General features: G+C 46.0%; 1 protein-coding gene across 1 annotated transcript in view; it reads right to left on the bottom strand.

Moving 5' to 3' along the window:
- The window catches only part of HERC2 (HECT and RLD domain containing E3 ubiquitin protein ligase 2), a 3,346,202-nt gene that overhangs the window by 2,283,820 nt on the left and 1,038,278 nt on the right, over nucleotides 1-24,104 (bottom strand). Inside the window, 1 exon segment of the mRNA XM_033948978.1 lies at nucleotides 17,899-18,035. Coding sequence (XP_033804869.1) covers nucleotides 17,899-18,035 — 137 coding nt within the window.

Genomic DNA, 24,104 nt, shown 5'->3' with positions numbered 1-24,104 from the left:
GGTCGTGTACCGGTAAATAGGCAAGAAAGCTGAACCTGGATGAGATATTATGGTCTTCCCTAGAAACTAACAGGCAAGTATTTGTTTATGTAACTGATTAATGGACCATAAATCTTTCTACAGGAAGATAGCTAATGTTACGCCCATCTTCAAAAAAGGATCGAAAGGAGACCCGGGGAACTACAGACCAGTAGGTTTGACTTCGGTTCCGGGGAAGATGGTGGAAGCGCTGATAAAAAAACATCGATGAGCATCTAGAAAGGAACAAACTGATGAAAACAAGCCAACATGGCTTCTGCAAGGGAAGATCGTGCCTAACAAACTTATTGCACTTCTTCGAAGGAATTAATAAACGGATGGACAAAGGGGACCCCATTGACATCGTATACTTGGATTTCCAAAAAGCCTTTGACAAGGTACCCCATTAACACCTACTGCGGAAACTGTAGAACCATGGGGTGGAAGAAGATGTACATAATAGATGGATTGGAAATTGGTTGGCAGGTAGAAGGCAAAGGGTGGGAGTGAAGGGCCACTAATCGGACTGGAGGGGAGTCATGAGTGGTGTTCCGCAGGGGTCAGTACTCGGACTACTGCTGTTCAATGTATTTATAAATGATCTAGAAATAGGGACAAAGTGTGAAGTAATAAAATTTGCAACGACATCAAACTATTTAGTGGGGTTAGGACTAAAGAGGACTGTGAAGATTTACAAAGGGACCTGAACAAACTAGAAGAATGGCGAAAAGTTAGTAGATGAAGTTTAATGTAGAGAAATGTAAATGTAAAGTCTTGCATGTAGGAAACAAAAACCCGATGGACAGCTATACGATGGAAGGGCTGGTAATGGGTGAAAGTAGCCTAGAAAAGGACTTGGGGGTACTGGTGGACAGGACAATGAAGCCGTCGGCACAGTGCGCAGCGGCCTCTAAGAAGGCGAACAGGATGCTAGGTATTATCAAGAAAGATATTACAACCAGAACGAAAGAAGTTATCCTGCCGCTGCATTGGGCGATGGTGCGCCCTCATTTGGAGTACTGTGTCCAATATTGGTTGCCATACCTTAAGAAGGATATGGTGATACTTGAGAAGGTTCAGAGGAGGGCGACACGACTGGTAAAAGGTATGGAAAACCTTTCATACGCTGAAAGATTAGAGAAACTGGGGCTCTTTTCCCTGAAAAAGCGGAGACTTAGAGGGGACATGATAGAGACTTACAAGATCACGAAGGGCATAGAGAAAGTGGAGAGGGACAAATTCTTCAAACTTTTGAAAACTACAAGAACAAGAGGTCATTCGGAAAAATTAAAAGAGGACAGATTCAGAACAAATGCTAGGAAGTTCTTCTTCACCCAAAGGGTGTTGGACACCTGGAACGCACTTCCAGAGAGTGTGATAAGACAGAGTACGGTATTGGGGTTCAAGGAGGGATTAGATAATTTTGTGAGGGAAAAAGGGGATAGATAGAGGATTACTATACAGGTCCTGGACCTGATGGGCCGCCGCGTGAGTGGACTGCTGGGCATGATAGACCTCTGGTCTGACCCAGCAGAGGCACTGTTTATGCTCTTATGTTCTTACTAGTCTTTAAGCCCGTTACATTAACGGGTGCTAGAATAGATGTGTGTGTCTGTCTTTCTTTCTTTCTCTCTCTTGGCCGCTGTCTGTCTGTCTATGTTTATTTGTTTTTCTCTCCTTGGACACTGGCTGTCTCTCCTTGGACGCTGCCTGAATGTCTTCCTTTCTGTCTGTCTCAATGGCCCCCTGTGTGTCATTCTTTGTGTCTGTGTCCTTGTGTCATTCCCCCCCCCCTCCAGAGCTAAGCTGTCTGCTTCCATCATACCCCTTCCCCCAAAGCAGCCCCCTTTCCCTCTCCCTGACCCCCTTGTGTCTTCCCCCTCTCCCCCTGAGCAAAGCTGTCTACCCCCCAGCACACCTCTCCAACAAAAGCATCCCCCTGTACCTGCAGCACTGGCACGACACCCTTCAGCCAATCGTGAGTGCTCAGAGCGCGACAGGGAGCGGAGCCTGCAGCTTTCTTTGGCGTCGGTGAGGAAGGAGAGGTTGGCCCAACTCTCCGCTATCTGCACTCAGCACAACCCTCCCACCAAAACAGCCCCCTTTCCTGCCTGCTCCATGGCCCTTCTTTTTCCTTTTCCACTCCCGTTCTTCCCCTCCCTCCAGTCACCGCTGCCATTCCTATTTAAAACGGCCTGCTGAGGTTCGTGGCCGGCTGTAGCGAACCTCGCAGGCCGCTGTTCACCTCAGTAGCATGTTCCCTCTGATGCGATCGCGTCAGAGGGAACGTGCTACCAAGTGGAGAGCGGCCTGCGAGGTTCGCTACAGCCGGCCGCGAACTTCAGCAGGCCGTTTTAAATAGGAATGGCAGCGGTGACTGGAGGGAGGGGAAGAACAGGAGCGGTAGTGGTTGTTGCGGGAGAGTTGGCGACGTGCAGGCCGCTGTGAACAGGAGTGGCAGCGGCGGCAGGACCATGAGCCCTCCTCCCGCCATCTGCTGCCAGAGCCGCTCCTGTCGCCCGATGCAGCTAACTGGCGCATACGCCTCAAGCCGCGGCCAAGGCTGGGGACTCGCACATGTGCACTCCTGCGGCCACAGACCTACACCGCACAGAACACGCAAATAGGAGTGTGCATGCGCGGCTAGCTCTTTATTATATAGGATATGAATTCTACAAGTAGGCCTGTTAGAACAGTTCAGTTTAAAATGAGAAACCAGATACGTAGGGGCCAACCCAAATATTGATTTAAAACAAAGACAAGAGAATTTGAACAGATCTCTTGCTTCAAGGGGCAACCAGTGTAATTTTTGATAATAGGGACTTATATGTTCCCATTTTTTCAAACCAAAGATCAATCTAACAGCCGAGTTTTGAATAACTCGAAGTCGTTGAAGGGTTTTCTTAAAAGTTCCCAAGTAAATGATATTACAGTAGTCAAGCATACTTAGAATGGAAGATTGAACCAATAAACGGAATGATACTGCATCAAAATATTTTCTGATAGATCTTAGTTTCCACAATACCGAGAAGCATTTTCTAACCAATGCATCCATATGTTCATCTAAAGTCAGGGATCAATCTATTGTCACTCCCAACATTTTTATGCAATAGTCAATTGGAAAGACCTGATCATTCAAAGAAATCGATAAATCTTTAATTTTGTCATTCAGGCTTGCCAGAAAGAATTTGGTTTTGTCAGAATTGAGTTTCAATTTAAATGCAGTTATCCAGAGTGAGGCAGCTTTAGATAGGCACCATATAGTAGGACCCTCCCCCTGGTCAAGGGAAGCTACCACCTCGACTGCTGGTCTCATACTGAAAACCAAACTCTGCCATGGAGGATACAGCTCCCTGGGCCAATAGTGGCACAGAATCAGACCTCCAGTCCTCCCAGTCAATCTCCGACTGGGTATCCTAGTCCTGCGCTGGCTCTGATTTTGATCAGGGAGCGACCTGATTGAATATCCCCATATATGCAACCTGTAGCAGACTGCTGAAGGTCCTGGACAATTTAAATTCAAATTTCACATCGGGCTCACAAAATCCAGGATAAAGTCCTGAAATTGAAGCCCAAAAGACCTCTGCATGTCCTCATGGGCTCCATGGTGCTGATAACTGCACTTTGCTTTAGAAAACAAAAACAGGGAAATCTAAGATGGCCGCTGTGGCAGTGATCTTGGAACCAAACATGGCCAGGGGGAGAAACATTAAAACATTAACAACTTCAAAAAGTGGTTTGTAGAGGTGGAAGACACTATTCCTGGTCCCAGGTACCAGCAAAATCCCAGAACCCCCCAATTTCCCCATAGGCTTATTCACTGAGCAATGTGGTGCCTGCCTGCTTCAGCTCAGATCTGCAGCTAGAAAATTGGAGAAAACCTTTGCTTCAAAATTATTTTCCCACAAAAGTGGTCTTCAGGCTGCTAGCTGAACTGAGCCTCAACCCCTCTACATTTCTTGTGCCACAACAAGGGGAGGACCATTTAGCCAGACCATGATTAAGGCCTGGTGAATTGGAACACAGCCAAACAGCCTGCACTCAAGCTCTTGATTAATCAGGGTTGTAAGCCAGCTTGGAATGGATCCTGAGCTCCAAAAATATTAAAGCAGGCTGGCTAGACAGGTATCCGTGAGGGTTGATCCTACAAGCAGCAGACTTCCGCCCTGCGAGTCTGTGTCCTCTCCTAGGCACCATACTTTGGATATATATATATTTTTTAAACCCCAAAAGAGTAAAACCAACAGAGCAGATCAGAAAAACACCTTTTCAATTTGCTTGCAGAAGAAAAAACTGAGGGAGCAGGAGTGAGCCTATTGGAAAGGAGGTGGAGTTGAAAGATGTGTGACATCCTTCTACAGGTTCAGATGGATAACCCTAGTGTTCAGGACTACTAGACACATTGCACTAGAAATGGTCATTATCTACTATGATTTTCTATATTTCTATGCTCATGCCACCCTTATAAAGAAGGGCATAAAGGGGGTTGGCCCTCTGGTTCCAATTGAACATAAGAACAAAACAATTGCCACTGCTGAGTCACACCAGTGGTCCATCATGCACAGCCCTCCGCTCACGCGGCGGCCCTCTGGTCTAAGACCAGCACCCTAACTGAGACTAGCCCTACCAGCGCACGTTCTTGTTCAGCAGAAACTTGTCTAACTTTGTCTTGAATCCTTGGAGGGTGTTTTCCCCTATAACAGCCTCTGGAAGGGCGTTCCAGCTTTCTACCACTCTCTGGGTGAAGAAGAACTTCCTTACGTTTGTACGGAATCTATCCCCTTTCAACTTTAGAGAGTGCCCTCTTGTTCTCCCTACCTTGGAGAGGGTGAACAACCTGTCCTTATCTACTAAGTCTATCCCCTTCAGTACCTTGAATGTTTCGATCATGTCCCCTGTCAATCTCCTCTGTTTGAGAGAGAAGAGGCCCAGTTTCTCTAATCTTTCCCTGTACGGCAGCTCCTCCAGCCCCTTAACCATCTTAGTCGCTCTTCTCTGGACCCTTTCGAGTAGTACCGTGTCCTTCTTCAGGTACGGTGACCAGTGCTGGATGCAGTGCTCCAGGTGAGGGCGTACCATGGCTCGGTACAGCAGCACGATAACCTTCTCTGATCTGTTCATGATCCCCTTCTTTATCATTCCTAGCATTCTGTTTGCCTTTTTTGCTGCCGCAGCACATTGTATGGACCATTTCATCGACTTATCGATCAGAACTCCCAAGTCTCTTTCCTGGGAGGTCTCTCCAAGTACCGCCCCAGACATCCTGTATTCATGCATGAGATTTTTGCTACCGACATGCATCACTTTACACTTATCCATGTTGAACCTCATCTGTCATGTCGATGCCCATTCCTCGAGCTTGATTATGTCACGTTGCAGATCTTCACAATCCCCCTGCGTCTTTACTACTGTGAATAACTTCGTATCATCCGCAAATTTAATCACCTCGCTCGTCGTACCTATGTCCAGATCATTTATAAAGATGTTAAAGAGCATGGGTCCAAGCACCGAGCCCTGCAGCACCCCACTGGGGACGCTCTTCCAGTCCAAGTATTGTCCATTTACCCCCCACTCTCTGTTTCCTATGCTCCAGCCAGTTTTTAATCCACGTGAGTATTTCACCCTCAATTCCATGGCTTGCAATTTTCCGAAGTAGTCGTTCATGCAGAACCTTGTCGAACGCCTTCTGAAAATCCAGATATACAATGTCGACTGGATCGCCCTTGTCTATCTGTCTGTTTACTCCCTCAAGAAGTGCAGCAAGTTCATCAAACACGATCTGCCTTTGCTAAAACCGTGCTGACTGGTCCTCATCAGCCCGTGTCCGTCAAGGTGATCAATGATGCTGTTCTTTATTAGTCACTCTACCATCTTTCCCGGTACTGAGGTCAGACTCACCGGTCTGTAGTTCCCCGGATCTCCCCTTGAACCTTTCTTGAAGATCGGTGTAACATTCGCTACCTTCCAGTCTTCCGGAATCTTTCCCGATTTGATCGACAGATTGGCTATTAGTTGAAGCAGTTCAGCTATGGTCCCTTTCAGTTCCTTGATGACCCTCGGATGGATGCCATCCGGTCCCGGGGACTTATCGCTCTTAAGCCTATCAATCTGCCTACATACCTCCTCTAGACTGACCATCAATCCTGTCAGCTTTCCGTCTTCGTTTCCAGCATATGGCCTGATAGGTTCCGGTATGCTGTGTATATCTTCTTCGGTAAATACAGATGCAAAAAATGTGTTCAGTTTGTCAGCGATTGCTTTGTCTTCCTTTAGTGCTCCCTTTATTCCATGGTCATCCAAAGGTCCCACCACTTCCTTTGTGGGTCGTTTCCCCTTAATATATTGAAAGAACGGCTTGAAGTTCTTCGCCTCCTTGGCTATTTTTTCCTCGTAGTCTCTTTTGGCCCCTTTTACCGCCTTATGGCACCTGTGTTGATGTTGTTTGTGCTTGTTCCAGTTTTCATCCGTTTTTGACCTTTTCCATTCCATAAATGAAGTTTTCTTGTCTCTGATCGCTTCCTTCACCTCTACAGTGAGCCACGCCGGTCCTTTGTTCTTTTTCCTCTTGGATCCTTTGTTGATTCGCGGTATATATATATTTTGCGCCTTAAAAAGGGACTGTTTCCTTAAAAAGGGACCAAGCTTGCTCTAGCGTTTTTACAGTGCTTATCCTCTTCTTAATCTTCTTCTCATTCATGAGTCTCATCCCTTCGTAATTCCCTTTTCGGAAGTTCAGTGCTGTGGCTGTCGTTTTGGACCGATGTTTCTCCCCTGCGTCCAGATCAAAGCGGATCATATTGTGATCACTGCTTCCCAGCGTCCCTTCTACTTCTACATCTTGTACTGGTCCTCGCAGGCCATTTAGAATTAAGTCCAGAATTGCATTTCCTTTAGTATTTTCCTTGACATGTTGTTCCAGGAAGCAATCGCCTACAGCATCCAAGACTTGATCTCTCTAATGCAGCCGGAGATGCCTAGGTTCCAGTCTATTCCCGGATAGTTGAAGTCACCCATGATAACTGTGTTGCCTCCCTTGCAGTTGTGTTTAATCTCGTCTGTCATTTCTCCATCAATTTATTTGGATTGCCCTGGGGGTCGGTAGTAGATGCTGATCTTCGTTTCCAGGCCATTTGTTCCTGGAATTTTGACCCATAGAGACTCTAACTTATCCATCAGTTGTGGCGTGTTCTCTCCAGCAGATTCAATTTCCTCTTTGACGTATATGGCAACGCCCCCACCTTTTTGAGCCACTCTGTCTCTGCGGTATAGTTTGTATCCTGGTAGCACAGTGTCCCAGACGTTTTCCTCAGTCCACCATGTTTCCGTGATGCCTATGATGTCAACGTTACCTTTTTGTGCTATGGCTTCTAATTCACCCATTTTTTTTGTAAGGCTCCTTGCGTTTGTGTACATACATCTTTCCCTCTATCTTCTTGCACGGTATCCTCTGGGTATACCGGTTCCTGAACCATCGACTCTCTATCTGTCAATTGTCGGCTTTCCCCTTCTTCCTAGTTTAAAAACTTGTCCACTTCTCTCTTGATGTTGCTTGCAAGTAGCCTCGTTCCGTCTCTGCTGAGGTGGAGTCCATCCTTCCTGTAGAACTTGCTCTTCCCCCAGAACGTTGTCCAATTGCGCACAAAGTGGAATTCTTCTTCCTCACACCAGCGTCGCATCCACGAGTTGACTGCTTGCAGCTCTATCTGCCTCTTCTCATCTGCTCTGGGTACCGGCAGGATCTCCGAGAATGCTATCCTCTGCGTTCTGGTCTTCAGCTTCCTTCCTAGCATCCGGAACTGGTCCTTCAGTACTTCCCTGTTGTAGTTCTTATTGCTCATGTTGTTCGTCCCCACATGGATCACCACCGCCGTATCTTCTTCTTCCACACTGTTGAGGATCCCGTCGATGCGGCTCACTATGTCTTCTACCTTGGCTCCCGGTAGGCAGGTCACCAGCCGATCAAGTCTTCCTCCCGCTATGTGGCTGTCAACTTGTCTGATGATGGAGTCGCCCATGACGATTGCTGTCCTCTCTATCTTCTCCTGATTCTCCAGCCTCAGGTCCATGTCTCTGGTGTATGTCCATCTCTCCTGCCACAGGTCCATATCCTTCGTTCTTGCTACTGTATCACCCATTTCTTCCTGGTGGTTGTCTATCAGGTGGTCCACACTCTCTGTAGGTGTCTTTTGGCAGTTTCACTGTTGCTGGTGATTTTCCACGGCCTCCCTGTATGCCTCCTCTATGAACTTCTCCAGCTCTCTGACTTCTTCCTCGATGGTGTCTTCTGTTTTGTTCTCTGCTTCCTCTGTCTGGACGTTCTCTGCATCTCTGTCTCCCTCCTCCCCTGCTTGAAGTGCCTCCAGTTCCAATATTCTGCCCTCCAGGAGTCTGACTTGTCTCTTCAGGCTCTCCAGTTCTCCGCATCGGGCGCATACGTAAGACCGCCTCCCAGAGGGGAGGTAGTCATACATATGGCAGACGATGCAGAAAACTGGGTAGCTCAACATCTTGCTTACATCTGCTGCTTCCATTGCTGTCTGCTTGCCAGAATGCTGCAGATGCCTTCTGGGTCTGCTGTGGTTGCGCCTGCTCTTATCTGCTTTTTTCCCCCTTTTGTTCTCTCTGCCTCTGCCTCTCTCTGTAGCTGCTTTTCTCCTGCTCAGATCAACTCTGCTCTGTTGGCCCCTCCCCTTTTAAGGCAAAGCTTCGGTGGTGGACGTCGGGGGGGGGGTGGAGCTAACTCTCACCGATTCCCCTTTTGGTCTCCTGCCTCTGCTTCTCTCTCCTGCTGTTTTATTTGCTTTTTCCCCTTTGGCTTCTCTCTCCTTCTGCCTCTCTATGTAGCTGCTTTTCTCCTGCTCTCTCCTGCACTATTATAGGCTAAACTGAATGACTTTAAAGTTCAAATTGTCCATTTGTAGAAGAAAATCCTCTTTCTTATTTTGTGGGGCCATGGGTTGGCATGGGCTATGAGCAATTTTTATAATGGTTGTCTTATACATTAAGTTCATATCATTTTTATTAAAATTATTAAAGTTTTACTAAAATTTTTATTCAATTTTATTTATAATGATCTGTATAAGTTATATTAGGATCCATCTTGGTTCAAGAAGTACTATAAATACAACAACCAACCATATAACATTACTGGTAGGGATAGGTTCACAGCAGTGATACAACACATAAATCTACTGAGGAAGGCAAAAATCTACTCCTATTAAGGTGTACCCTTGAAAAACAAGCATAAGTTGTCTTATGGGAAACTTGCCTTCAGTCCTTCTTTTTTTTTTTTTAATGTATTTTTATTAACAGTGAAAAGTACACCACCCAACAGGGTACAATCTCAAAAAGCATCAATAGAAAAACGGTCCAATACAATTGGTAGAAAACATAAAACATACAACTGGCCTCCTAGGCAAGCCCCGCTGAGAAATGCAATAAGAGAACCTCAAAGAGTAATAAACTGAGTTGGCCTAGAGAGGGGCAGAATAGGACATAGAATAAACAAGGAAGCCTTAAATCAAGTACGGTGACCATTCACCTTTTTGTTATATAGGGGTCCTAAAAGGACCATGCAAAACAAGCATCACCACACACACAACCACATCCACACCTCTCAGCAGAACACTGACCCCCCATACGCTCCAGAAACCCCCCTCCCCCCAACCCCGAGGCACCAAAAAGAAGCAAAGAAACAGAGCAAAGCAAAGGCACAGTAGATCCGACGTAGAGGAGCATGCCCAAGCCAATACTCCCCTCACCGGCACTCATGATGACACCAAGTCCCGCAGTCTCACCCACAAACTGACGTAGTGATGCTTAACCACATTCAGGGACCCAACATAAGACCGAATTTCAAATAAAGCCACTTCCCGAATTCTACTTCTCCAAAGGGGGAATCGGAGGCGAATCCACCGACAACCAGTAAGTCAGGATCAATTTCTTCACTAGGAGGATAGCATTATAGAAAAAGCGACAATGGGGGACGGTAAATCCCTGGTCCTGGAGGGAGACCTGCAGACCCAGGAGAAGGAACCCATAATCCCACTCTACAGGGCGTTGAACAGCACGCTCCAAGAGAGGAAGAACCTCCTGCCATATACTCAGTAGGGGGCATTCCAGAAAGGAGTGTATGTACGTGCCAGCCTTGCCCTTACATTTAATACAGATAGCACTGCCCCAAAGCCCCAGGCGCGCTCCTCGCTACGCCGTGAGATATGCCGTGAGGAGATATGCCGTGAGGAGTTTAAACTGGAGCTCCTGGAAATCAGCCGATTTAGTAAAAGAGTAGAGAGTCTGGAAACAGGCCAAAAATTGCGGCTCAGAGATACTCTGCCCCAAATCCCGTTCCCAGGAAGAGCGCAAAGGGGTAAGCACCGACAGGGGAAGGGAAGATTTAAGTACTCGGTACCAGTGTGCAAGTGTATTAGCCAACGGCGGGGTGGCCGAAAAAAGGGCATCCAAGTGCCCCTTAACCCATGCCCCCTCCCGACCTCTACGCTCAGCATCCCAGTAATGACGAAGTTGAAAGTAGGAGAATAAATAGCAAGAGGGAAGGCCCCACCTATCTCGGATTTGTTGGAATGAGGGAAAACCCTCGGTGGACAAGTCAAGCAATTGTTCCATAGCCACACAACCCTTATCCACCCATGTCTGAAACACTGACCGGCCCCAGCCTGGGAGAAACTGAGAGTTGCCCTCCAAACGCAAGAAAGGGAAAGTCTCCGGAGGCAGCTGTTGTCTATGGCACCACCACCGCCAGGCCATCCAGAAGGGACGTAAAAAATGAAAGCATGCCTGATACCTCCTCCCCGGATCCACCTGATGGTGAAGCATATTCAAAAAATGAAAGAGGGAACTCCAACCGGCCAGCTAGCCCTGGGGGGGAATAACGAGAACATCCAGTGTGTCCCTCATGAATCCAACGGAAGAGTGATGCAACATTATAGAGCCAGATATCAGGAACATTAAGACCACCCAAACATTTATCCAGAGTAAGTTTAAGCATCGAAATCCGTGGTGCCCGGGATCTCCAAATAAAACGTGTAATAGCTGATTTAAGTTCATCCCGACGATGAAGCCAAAGAGGCATAGTCTGCAAAGGGTACAGAAGTTTTGGAACCAAGACCATCTTCACCAAAGCTACCCGTCCCAAAACGCCCAACGGCAGCTCTTGCCAGGCCTGGCACAACTTCCCAATGGTCTCAAGGGGACGCCTAACATTGGCATTGTAGAGAGTAGGTAAATCAGTACTGAGATAGATTCCTAAGTAGCGCATCGGTTTTGCCATAGGAGCAATAGGCAACAGAGCATGCCAAGGCTCCGACGGGCCTCCCAACAACAGTAAGAGTTTGACTTGCTACAGTTTACTTGTAAACCAGACAGAGCTCCAAAGTCTCGGATCACAGCTAAGGCTCTCTGCAGGTGAGGGGTGACCTGTTCTAAGTAAAATAAGATATCATCAGCGAAACATAGAAACATAGAAATAGACGGCAGATAAGGGCCCACGGCCCATCTAGTCTGCCCACCTTAATGTCCCTCCCCTACCTTTGCCCTGTGAATAGATCCCATGTGCCCATCCCATTTGGCCTTAAAATCAGGCACGCTGCTGGCCTCAATCACCTGTAGTGGAAGACTATTCCAGCGATCAACCACTCTTTCAGTGAAAAAGAATTTCCTGGTGTCACCTCGTAGTTTCCCGCCCCTGATTTTCAACGGATGCCCTCTTGTTGTCGTGGGACCCTTGAAAAAGAAGATATCTTCCTCCGCCTCAATGCGGCCCGTAAGATACTTGAACGTCTCGATCATGTCCCCCCTCTCTCTGCGCTCCTCGAGCGAGTATAGCTGTAATTTGTCAAGCCGTTTTTCGTATGGTAGATCCTTGAGTCCCGAGACCATCCGGGTGGCCATTCTTTGCACCGACTCCAGTCTCAGCACATCCTTGCGATAATGCGGCCTCCAGAATTGCACACAGTATTCCAGGTGGGGCCTCACCATGGATCTATACAATGGCATAATGACTTCCGCCTTACGACTGACGAAACCCCTTCGTATGCAGCCCATGATTTGTCTTGCCTTGGACGAAGCCTGCTCTACTTGATTGGCAGACTTCATGTCCTCACTGACGATTACCCCCAAGTCTCGTTCTAGTACCGTTTTTGCTAGGATCTCGCCATTAAGGGTATAAGACTTGCATGGATTCTGGCTGCCCAGGTGCATAACTTTGCATTTTTTGGCATTGAAGTTGAGTTGCCATGTCCTAGACCATCGCTCCAGTAGGAGTAGGTCGTGCCTCATGTTGTCGGGCACTGAATCTTCGTCTGTTGTGCATTTGCCCACTACATTACTCAGTTTGGCGTCATCGGCGAATAATGTTATTTTACCTCGAAGCCCTTCTGCCAAATCTCTTATAAAGATGTTGAATAGGACTGGTCCCAAGACTGAGCCCTGTGGTACTCCACTAATCACCTCCGTCATTTCGGAGGGGGTGCTGTTCACCACCACCCTTTGGAGCCTACCTCCAAGCCAGCTCCCAACCCATTTTGTCAATGTGTCACCTAATCCTATAGAACTCATCTTGCTCAGTAACCTGCGGTGTGGTACGCTATCGAATGCTTTGCTAAAGTCCAGGTACATGATGTCCAGGGACTCCCCAATATCCAGCTTCCCCGTTACCCAGTCAAAGAAGCTGATCAGGTTGGATTGGCAGGATCTCCCCTTAGTAAATCCATGTTGTCGGGGATCCCGTAGATTCTCCTCATCCAGGATCTTATCTAATTGGTGTTTGATTAGAGTTTCCATTAGTTTGCTCACTATCGATGTTAGACTCACTGGTCTGTAGTTTGCTGTCTCCATCTTTGAGCCTTTCTTGTGGAGTGGAATGACGTTAGCCATCCTCCAGTCCAACGGGACGCTGCCTGTACTAAGGGAGAGGTTGAAGAGCGCGGACAGTGGCTCCGCCAAGACATCACTCAGCTCCCTAAGCACCCTGGGGTGCAGGTTGTCCGGCCCCATTGCCTTGCTAACCTTGAGCCTTGACAGCTCACCATAGACACTGCTGGGCGTAAACTCAAAGTTACTAAACGGGTCAACTGAGCCAACCCTTGTCTGTAGCTGAGGGCCGAGCCCTGGCGCTTCTCGGGTGAAGACTGAGCAGAAGTATTCATTTAATAGTTGGGCTTTTTCCGAATCCTTTTCCACATAGTCTTCGTCTGGTTTCCTAAGACGTACAATCCTGCCTGAGTTTTTTCTTCTATCACTGATATACCTGAAGAAGGATTTATCTCCCTTCTGGATGTTCTTTGCTAGAGACTCCTCCATGAGGAATTTAGCCTCCCTGACTGCTGTTTTGACGGCTTTTGATTTGGCCAGGTAGTCTGCTCTAGAGTACTGCTTCCCTGATTGTTTGTAAGAGATGAATGCTTTTTTCTTCTCCTTGATCAGGTCTGAGATCTCCGCAGTAAACCACTGTGGCTTATTGTTCCTTCGCCATTTACTTACTGATTTTACATAGCGGTTTGTTGCTTCTTGTATGGTTGCTTTCAAAGTCGACCACATGTCTTCCACGTTATCGGTTTCTTCTTGGCTTTGTAGCGCCTGGTGAACGAAGTCTCCCATTTCTTTGAAATTTGTGCCCTTGAATTTGAGGACTTTGGTTAGTGTAGTAGATTTAGTGAAACCTTTCCTGATATTGAACCATACCATGTTGTGGTCACTGGAAGCCAATGTGTCGCCCACCGAGACCTCTGTGACACTTTCTCCATTGGTAAATATCAGGTCCAGTATTGCCTGATCCCTTGTCGGTTCCAACACCAGTTGCCTGAGGCTTGCTCCTTTCATAGAGTTTAATAGGTAGGATTTTACACTCCTGTCCTCTGACCGAGATTCCCTGGATAGTCCCATCCTGCCGAATCTTAGCAGCCAAAGGCTCGATAGCTAAAAGGAAAAGAAGGGCAGCCCTGTCGCGTACCCCTCTGCAGGCCAAAATCGGGTGTAAGACCCCCTGTGATCATCAAGCGCGTCCTAGGATTAGTATACAAAGCCATCACCCAGGCCAGAAACCCTCCCCGAAAGCCACCCCGGCGCATAACCCAAAAAAGATAATCCCACGATACTATCGAACGCCTTTTCCATGTCCAAACCCGCCATGGCCTCCAAACCACCCCGACCCGCCCGATCATGAATCGCTCCCAGAACCTTCAATAAATTCATGGAGGCGTAGCGCCCCGGCACAAAACCAATCTGGTCTGGATGAATGAGGGCAGGAAGAAAGCAATTCAGTCACCTCGCCAGAGTCATAGCCAAGAGTTTAATATCCTGATCCAAAAGGGAAATGGGACGGAATGACCCCACCAGATCCGGGTCCTTACCCGGCTTGGGAAGCAAAACCACATGAGCCATATTATCTGGGAAGGAGCCTCCCGTTTCTGCCACCATGTTATACATCGCACTCAGTGGCTGAACCACCAAATCCGCATGAATCCGGTAGTATTCCGGGCCAAAACCATCTGGGCCCGGTGCCTTCATCAATTTAAGAGACCGAATGGAGACACGCAACTCTTCCTCAGAGATCGGTAGACTCAAAGAGGCTGCTTGATCCTCTTCTAACTGTGGCAAAGAAAGGCCCTGAAAGAAATCAGCGAGAGCATTCATATCCAACGGGCGTTTCCCATAAAGGCCCTCATAGTACCGGACAAACTGTTCAGCTATCTGGCATTCCCCCTCATGCCGAGCCCCCTTAGTGTCACGAATAGCCGTAATAATTTGACATTTTTTGTAGGGGCGTACCAGATTCGCCAAAAGCTTCCCCGTCTTACCTCTCCATCTATACAAATTATAACGTTGGAACGAGAGGGACTGCTCTGCACGTTGGTGAAACAACTCCTCAATGTGCTCCTGAATCCTCTTATATTCCAATCTGTCCGAGTCCGACAAAGAAGAAATATGTGCCCTGCGAAATAGATGTAATGTGTGAGTAAGCGACAAAAGCTCTCCCTCTCGGGCTCTACGCTTAGCAGCCGTATAGGCTAACACATGCCCCCTCAAGACTGCTTTAGATGCATACCGAAAAGAGACCAGTCCTATCTCCGGAGTAGCGTTAGAGGCCTGATAATCAACCCAATGTGCGCGTAAGAAGGTCCGAAATTCGGGATCATAGTACAAATGCGGTGCCATTTTCCAAGAGGATGCTTTACGTCCAGCGGCAAGGGTCAAGGTAAGGTCCACGGTAGCATGATCAGAGATCGTGGCTTCAATAATCTCTGATTTAGTAGCCCAAGAAAACAATCTCTGATCAAGAAGGATGTAATCCAAACGTGCATACACTTTGTGAACATGGGAATAAAAGGTATAGTCAGAATCATAGGGATGGAGTGCCCGCCAACATCTACAAGGCCCAAATGTTGCGTCAAGAAACCCACCCTCTTGTTGTCATGGTCTTTCAAACTAACCCTAGGGGGGTCTACAATCCACCTCTGGGTCTGCCGTGATGTTCAGATCTCCCCCCAGAACCAACAAGTAGTCAGGATAAGCCGATACCAAAAAAAAAAATGTGGAAAAAAATTTATGACAGTAGGCGTTCGGGGCATACAAGTTACAGAAAAGCAGCTTCAGGCCCCATACTTCCCCCAGAACAATGATATAGCACCCCTCTCTGTCCAGGAACTGTTTGTGTAATGTGAAGGGTAACCTCTTATGGAGCAAAATTGCTACTCCCCGCTGTCGCCCCCCATAAGTGGAGGAGTAGACATCCCCGACCCATTGTCTCCGCAATTTAGCATGTTCGCTCTGGGTCAGATGAGTCTCCTGCAGGAAAGCCACATCCGCTCTCAACTTGCGCAGGCCAGTCAAAATGTGAGATCTTTTAACCGGGGACTTGATGCTATCAACATTAAAGGTGACTACCTTCAAATCAGCCATGGCCAGGGAAGAAAGACAGACAACACAGCAAAAAGGAGAGTGAGAGACACCCCCTCCCCCGAAGGAACAGAAGGTCAGCCATGCTCCCCCAGCCGCACAGAAACAGAACAGGTATATGTAGAACTAAGTGATGCAAACAGAGCCTCCCAGCCAAGCTCCACTGCTCCCAAAGAAAAAGTGCCTTCACACCAGTCAACCAGGGCCCCTACCCAGCCCCCCCCATAAACCTCACTGAAGCACACACAACCCCCCATTCACACCCCCTCCCCGACCAACCCCACAGCCCATTACCCCCCTCCCCCACGCCTCGCTCACCCCTCCAGCATACAATCCCATAAGCACCCCCAGCCCGCCCGGAGATCCCCCCCAATAAAGTCCCTTCCCGCATCCCAGAAGACCCCACAGCCTGAAAAGTCACAGAAGATCACCAGCAAGGCCTGAGTAAAAGCTGCCCAGAGGCCGGCCCCAATCCAAAGGCAGATATGCCCCGCCAGAAAGTCCTCAGAGACGTACAGGAACATGAAAAGTTTCCTGCCATCGCTGGAAGTAGAGGCACATCGCCACCCTTGGGATCGGGCCTCTAGAAACAACAAAGCAGGTAAGGGCAGGCTATCCGCCCCAACAGGGGCCACAGACCCGCAGTGATAATCCTGGACGGCAGTCAAACAAGTCTCCGGGGCCCACAAGAGTCCAAACCCAGCCCCGCAGGGTAGTCAAAGGGGAAGCACTGCAAAGCCCTGGTCAAATGCTCAGGCAGGCAGCTTCGCCAACAGAGCCTTGGCCTCCTCCGCGGTGGTCAGATTGAAGGTCTTTCCATCCTGCCAGACCCGTAGCTTAGCTGGGAACACCAGTGCAAATTTGACTCCCCGGTTATGCAGATCCGTGCAGAATGGCGCCATGATCTTCCGTTGGGCCGCCACCCGCACGGAATAATCATTAAACAGCAGCACCCGGGAGCCTTCATATTCCAGGGCCCCTGCCCTGCGGTAAGCCCTAAGAAGCATCTCCTTTTCCTGACAGTTGACATAGCGGGCTATGGCCGTTCTCACTCTCCCCCCCTCCACAGGCTTCGCTCCCATGCGGTGGGCACGCTCACACTCAAAGCCCACGGCGCCCCCAGCCAGGCCAAGTTGCTCGGGCAGCCACTTACTAAAGGTCCGGATCGTGCACTGTCTCCGAGAGCCCGATCAGCCGCAGGTTATTTTGGCGGCTCCTGTTCTCCTGCTCCTCCAAGGTAGCGAGCAGCTCCTGAGATGTTTTTTGCAGCTCCACCACCTGAACCGCCAGGCCCGTGCACGTGTCCTCTTGATCGGACACCCGCTGCTTGACTTCTGTAAGGCATCGGCTGTGGGAATCAAATTTCTCATGCATCTCATCCACAGCCGACTGGATTTTATTTAGCCTGTCCACCAGCGCCGCTGACACCGATCGCGTGATGTCGGTAATCCAGTCACCCGCAGGAATGGTGAAAGTAGCTGGTTCCGCCGCCATTTTGGAGGAGGTAAGAGGAGGCTTATCCCTGGCGCCCCGTGCAGATTTTATGGGCATACCCAGCTCCGGTGCGAAACCTCCCAAGGCTATGCCAGGCAGCAGAGAGAGACCCCCAGCCAGGAAACCACACAGTGCCGCAATGGGTGCAGAAAGAACAGGTAATTTAGCTGATTATCTCACCGGGGGGCAGGAGCTCTCCTTGTGCACGTCTAGCTAGGCAGGCTGCATCACGTGACCCCCCGCCTTCAGTCCTTCTTGTTTATCACTTGGACATAACAAGTGATGTGTTAAAATGGGTTAAAATCTAACATATACTATGTTTCAAATGCTGGAACCCATAAGTGCACCTATACATGGTAAAAAAGTTGATATTATTATACTTAATAATTGATCTTATTACTAAGACATCATACTACTGTATAGAATAACCACCTCTATATTAATAGATAAGATTGATACTATTTACAATACCTTTGGCGATTTGATTGGTAAAGACCTCTTATCTATAGACAAAGTGCTCTGAAGCACAACACACGGCTCTTTTAAGTCACTCTCTTCTTTTTCAATTTTTGGTTCATCCACTTCAACTGATTCAAATTTTTTTTGCACTGGAAGATTGAAAAATAAATGTTAACCATACTCAAGTAATGCATTTCATACTAAAATCGACTACCATATCCTGATTTAGACTTTGATATCTTGTGTGGGGGTTCTACAATTTTATTAATATTCAGTATGCTCCAATTGATGACAATGTATCAATTTTTTTAAAATATATTTATTAATAATAAATACAAAATACAATATAATTGTATCTAAAACACATATGAACCTAACAGTCGAAGACGAGGATACCAAAACACTCTTAGATATTTCATTTTACCCCATCTTTACTCCCCCACCCAAACCCTAACTGACATAAAACTAACCCATTGACATACTACTATCTGCAAAAAGGCCGACAAAACTATAAGTTCAACAAGCAACTACATGCAGCAGCTGTTAAACAGGACCAAAAGGGTTCCAAAGTACATTATAGCTTCTTCCCCTGAAGGGAATCTATATAGTCAACTTACTGACATTCCATCTGAAGAAGATGAATCATTTGGTTAATATAAATTTCTTACCAAGGAGAAGGGCTCTTCTCAAAAAAAAGCCTTCATGCCTTTTAGTACTGATACTACAACAGAAAATTTGGAAAACAATATTTTGGGTAATAGGCTTTCAATAACACTTAAATATGTAGCAAAATCCTTCTCCAAAAAACAAGAATTACAGGACAAGAATATAACATATGCCCTAGAGTAGTGTCAATCTGCTGGCAGCAGAGGCATTTAGAACCTGGCCTAAATAAAATTTGTTTTGCATATTTAGGAGATATATATATATATATAGGCGCATGACTAGCTTATAGCTCATTTCCCAAAGAGAGAATGACAATTTCAATTGAGATACAGTAAAACCTTGGTTTTTGAGTATAATTTGTTCCAGAAACATGCTGGTAATCCATAGCACTCATATATCAAAATCAATTTCCCCATAGGAAATAATGGAAACTCAGACGATTCGTTCAGAACCCAAAAACTTTAATACTAAATACTATATGTATTTGTATTGCAAGATCTCGCTCATTTAGAACAGTCACTACACTCCTGCAGCATCAGAGAGGGAAGAACAATCGGCTCAGTTGTGATATGAGTATACTGTATGTGCTTGTATTGTAAGACATTGCTTGTATATCAAGTTAAAATTTATTAAAATGTTTTGGGGCTTGCAAAACACTTGTAAACCAAGTTACTTGAAATCCAATGTTTTACTGTATTTCTTTTAAATAGATTTGTATAGTCTCTGTCAAAATTTCAACTCCTAGGTCCTGCGTCCACTCCACTGCTAAGGTTAGAATAATCATAATCTAGGAAAGTTTCTTGCAATAACTTTTGATGGAAGTGTAATGGAATGTTCTGTTCAGCATCTAAACAGAGAGCTTCTTTCAACAGTTCCAAAGACTCTGAAGTTAAGATTAACACAAGAATCTGGGGTAAGGTTAACACAGAATCTGAAGTTAAAGTTAACAAAGAATCTGGAGGAAGGTTAACACAAAGTGTTGTTACTGCCAGTAGCCAAAAATATCTTGAGCGGGAAGACAGAAAACCTGAAAGAACAAAAACGGAGAGTCAGGAAAGCTGAAAAAACCTGGTGCAAAACAAACAGCACTGAAGATAAAGCTACCTGGAAAACCCTCTTGAAAGAATACAAACTAGCGACACTCAAAACAAAAAAGGCACATTTCACAAACCTAATATCCAAGATCCCAAGCAGATCAAAAGCTATCTTTTCACTGTGCAAAAACTTGTTTTCCTCCTCCGAAGGATCACACCACAACAAAAAACCAAGCTTAGACAGTGAATCCCTCTCAAACTTCTTCCATGACAAGATATCCAAAATACGAGAAAACCCTAGACTTATAAGCCAAAGCCCAGCCAAACATCCCAAAAACTACGCAACACAACAACCCATGCAAGTCAGAAACTCAAAGTGGCTTCAAACCAGTATCCATTGATGAGCTTAAAAGGTACAAAAGTCTCCCTACACCCCACAACCTCAATCTTGGACCCATGCCCATCTACCAATGAATTATTCCTGAACTCCATTTTACTTCTAATTAACGAGTCCCTACAATCAATACCTCAGAGCTGGAAAGCTGCCTTAGTAAGACCACTCCTGAAAAAACCTACCATGGATCCGGACAATCCAAGCAGCTATAGACTAGTCTCAAACCTACCATTTGTCTCAAAAGTACATTACATTTGTGACTTTTATTCCGCCATTACCTTACGGTTCAAGGCGGATTACATAAGAGGTTATCTGGACATTTCCAGAAGAATTACAGAATTGAATGGGTTACTTCAGGGGACTGAAGTGCTTCCTGCGGTGTTAATTTGTTTTGATGGATTTCTTGAATAGCAGGGTTATTTATTTATTTTCTGAAAGTTTTGTAGTCTGGAGTCGTGGTTAGTAGATTGGATAGTTGGCAATCTAGTTTTGCTGCCTGCGTGGCCAGTAGGACATTTTTTTGCATTTGACGCCCCTGATTGGAGAGTGCATGAATGGTGTCTGGGTTCTCTTTTGCCTGGTTGTGGTAGTTCGGATAAGGCGGTTGTTTACATAAGCTGGGCTGTCTCCATTCAAGGCTTTAAATAGTAGACAGTAAAATTTGAATAATATTCTTGCTTGTATTGGGAGCCAGTGTAAGTTGAGGTAGGCGGCGGTGATATGGTCGTATTTCTTCATCGAATAGATCAGTCTCAAGGCTGTTTGTAGTTGTTTTATCATGATTGCGGGGCAGGGAAGATAGAGGATGTTTGCAGTAATCTAGAAGTCTTAGGACTAGGGATTGGACCATGAGCTGGAATTGTTTTCTGTCTAAGAATTTTCAGATTTGCCTTAAATTTCGCATGACCACAGCGGAGGCAACTTCTTATGTTCTTATTTTTTTGCCTGTGCTAAGGTGTTGTCTAGCTGTGTCCTTGAGGGAACCTAGTAGTGTCTCTGTACTGTAGTTGGTTCTGAAACCACACTGTGTAGGATGGAGTAAGTTGTGGTTTTCTAGGTAGTTGGTGAGATGTTTGGCTACAAGGCCCTCCATTAGCTTGACATATAATGTTACTGAGGCTATGGGTCTGTAGTTGGAAGGTTGATCTGTTGCTACTTTTGGGTCTTTTATGATCAGGATGATGATGATTTCATTGAGGTCTTGTGGGAAAAGGCCATCTGTGAGCAGGGATTGTATCCATTGTATGAGGAGAGTGTGGAATTTTGGGCTAGAGGCTTTTAACAGGTATGGAGGGCAATGGTTGAGGTCGCAGGCTGCATGGCTGCATTTTTTGTAGAGTCTGTTTAGGTCGAACCATTGTATTGTGGTGAAGTCAGACCAGGTTCTGTCTGCTGCAGCTGATTCATTTTCTGTGGATGCATTGAGATCTCATCTAGATGGATTGTGGTTCCTTGGAAAGTTGTCCTGGCTGTTGTAATTTTATTTCTAAAGTATTCAGATAGAAGGGTGGATGAAGGGGGTGGAGTGTCGTTATTGGCTAGGTAGGGTTTAGTGTCTGTGAGTTCTTTTAGTAACTGAAATAGGTTTTTTTGTGTCTTGAACTTCTATGCCATAGTACTCACACAACTGGGAGACTTCATAGAAACAAACTCCACCCTCCATCCCAATTTCCAATCAGGATTCAGGATAGTATTCGCACAACTACGAGACTTCATGGAAACAAACACCATCCTCTCCAATTTCCAATCAGGATTCAGGAAGCACCACAGCACAGAAACGGTGCTTCTAGACATCGTAGTTGACAGCTGGAAAATCCTCAATGGGGGTAAAGATGCATTGTTGGTAGTATTACACCTGAATGCTGTCTTCAATACTATCGATCACTCACTTCTCCTATCCAGACTACACTCCATCAGAATCCGTGATGTCGCACTGGCATGGTTCTCCTCCTTCTTAAAAGAAAGATTTCAGAAAGTACTACTAGAACCCTCCTTACCAGAATCAAAACCTCTGCGCTACGGAGTACTCCAGGGTGCATTGCAATCCCCACTCCTCTTCAACCTGTACGTCAAACCAGAACTCGACATCGCAGAAAAATATCAAATCAAAATCCACTCTTATGCAGAAGACATACAGCTCTACCTCCCCCTAGGTCAACATCGAGACACACAAATCAAAAAAACTTCATTGCTGCCTAACTGAAATAAAGAACTGGACGACCGCAAACAAGCTACATCTCAACACTTCAAAAACCAAACTTCTCCGGATACATAAGGATTCCTGCACATACCCCTGCCCATCCCTCTCATGGGGAAATGACACCCTTACAGCCAAAGACATCGTTCGCAGCCTGGGAGTGATTCTTGACTCAAACCTGTCGCTCTCAGATCATGTATCAAAATTAGTGTCTTCATGTTTCTATTACCTATGCCAGCTAAAGTGCATCCGTGCTTACTTTTCAGAGAATGATTTTGCCAAGCTACTATATGTGTTTGTGTTATCCTGCTTAGATTACTGCTTACCCGCAAAAAACATCTCCTGTCTCCAAGGCGTGCAAAACGCTGCAATCCGACTCCTGAAAAACCTGAGCTTCCACGACCACATCACCCCTGCACTAAGATCCATGTACTGGCTGCCTATCTGAAAATGATGTGTCTTTAAAGCCCTGGTTTTAGCTTTCAAGACATTCCACAAGATGACACCAAGCTACATAGCATCAAAACTACAAATTTATGTCCCTAACTGATCACTGAGATCCCAAGCAGAAAACCGGCTAGCCATTCCACCCGGACGCTCATTCACATCTGAAACAGCCCGGAAATGCTCTTATTCCCATTTCATACCCAGATTATGGCACATCATCCCCCCATCTGTCAGATCTTTAAACAGTCTCCAGAACTTCAGGAAGGCCTAGAAAACCTTCCTCTTTACAAACCCAGCTCCTAAGTGGAGAAACATCTGATCAAAGCCTCAACAAAAAACATAACCATTTTCAAATTTATCAATTAGGAGGGTATACTGCAAATGCATGTAGTCAAGAGCGCAAAAACCAGGAGTATGAAGCAGCATACTGAAATAATAAAGAGAGAGAAACTGAGTCTCTACTGGAGTAAATGAAAATTGAGAAATGTCTCTAAACTAATCATTAAGGTGACAAAACTGACATACCATTTCAAACAAATGAATGTTTAATAGTCCTAACCATCCTTTATCCTGAGGGCTAAGATAACATGGGCTTTTTTACCATTCCACAAGAATCTATTTAATATACAGATGATAGTCTTATGTGTGGCTACAGAAATGGCAAGAGTCAGCATTTGGAATAAATATAACCAGTAAGGAAGTAGTAACATGTTAAATAGAGCAATTCTACCCATCAAGGACAAATAGACAGTTTATGCTCCATCACCTGCAACTGTACAGTCATATTAAGGGAATATAACTTAGATAAGTCCCTGGAATCAACACTCCTACATATTAAATGGTATCCACAGCCCATATTAGAGGAAAATCCCCCCATCCGTTGAGTAGGGATTTTTTGATTTTTTTTTTTTTTTTTTTTAAATCAGGGATCTTAGGATTTAACAGGAAAACTAAAGATTTTTGCTTATTTAGTTGAAATCTGAAATAAGTGAATTTATCTAACTCTCCTAACATATCTGTCAGAGAAGGCTGCACCCTACACAATACTAATAAGATATCATCTGCAAAGCCAAGACTTTTACTACCTGTTCATCCAAGCCCACTCCGGCAACATCTGGATATGATATAAGGGTTCAGAACAAGGGTTCCAAATACAATAAGAATAAAAGAGGATATAAGGGACAGCTGTGATGCATACCCAGTTTAATTGGAAAGGTTGCAGACGTCTGACCATTGACAAGTACAGCTGATGTAGGAGAAGCATACAAAGTCTGAAAGGCTTGCCAAAACCAGCCAGTAAAACCTATAAACAATAACAAGTTGCTATGATAATCCCAGCACACCTTATCAAACGCGTTCTCAGCATCGAGACTCACCAAGCCTGCTGGGATAGATTGCAGCCAACACTGAGCAACAGAAAGGAGTACTTGCTGCATGTTCACAACAGACTGACGACCTTTAACAAAGCCCACGTGCTCAG

The sequence above is a fragment of the Geotrypetes seraphini genome, chromosome 6 (genome assembly GCF_902459505.1).
Source record: "Geotrypetes seraphini chromosome 6, aGeoSer1.1, whole genome shotgun sequence".
Taxonomy (NCBI): domain Eukaryota; kingdom Metazoa; phylum Chordata; class Amphibia; order Gymnophiona; family Dermophiidae; genus Geotrypetes; species Geotrypetes seraphini.
This window is presented reverse-complemented; position numbering and strand designations above follow the sequence as displayed.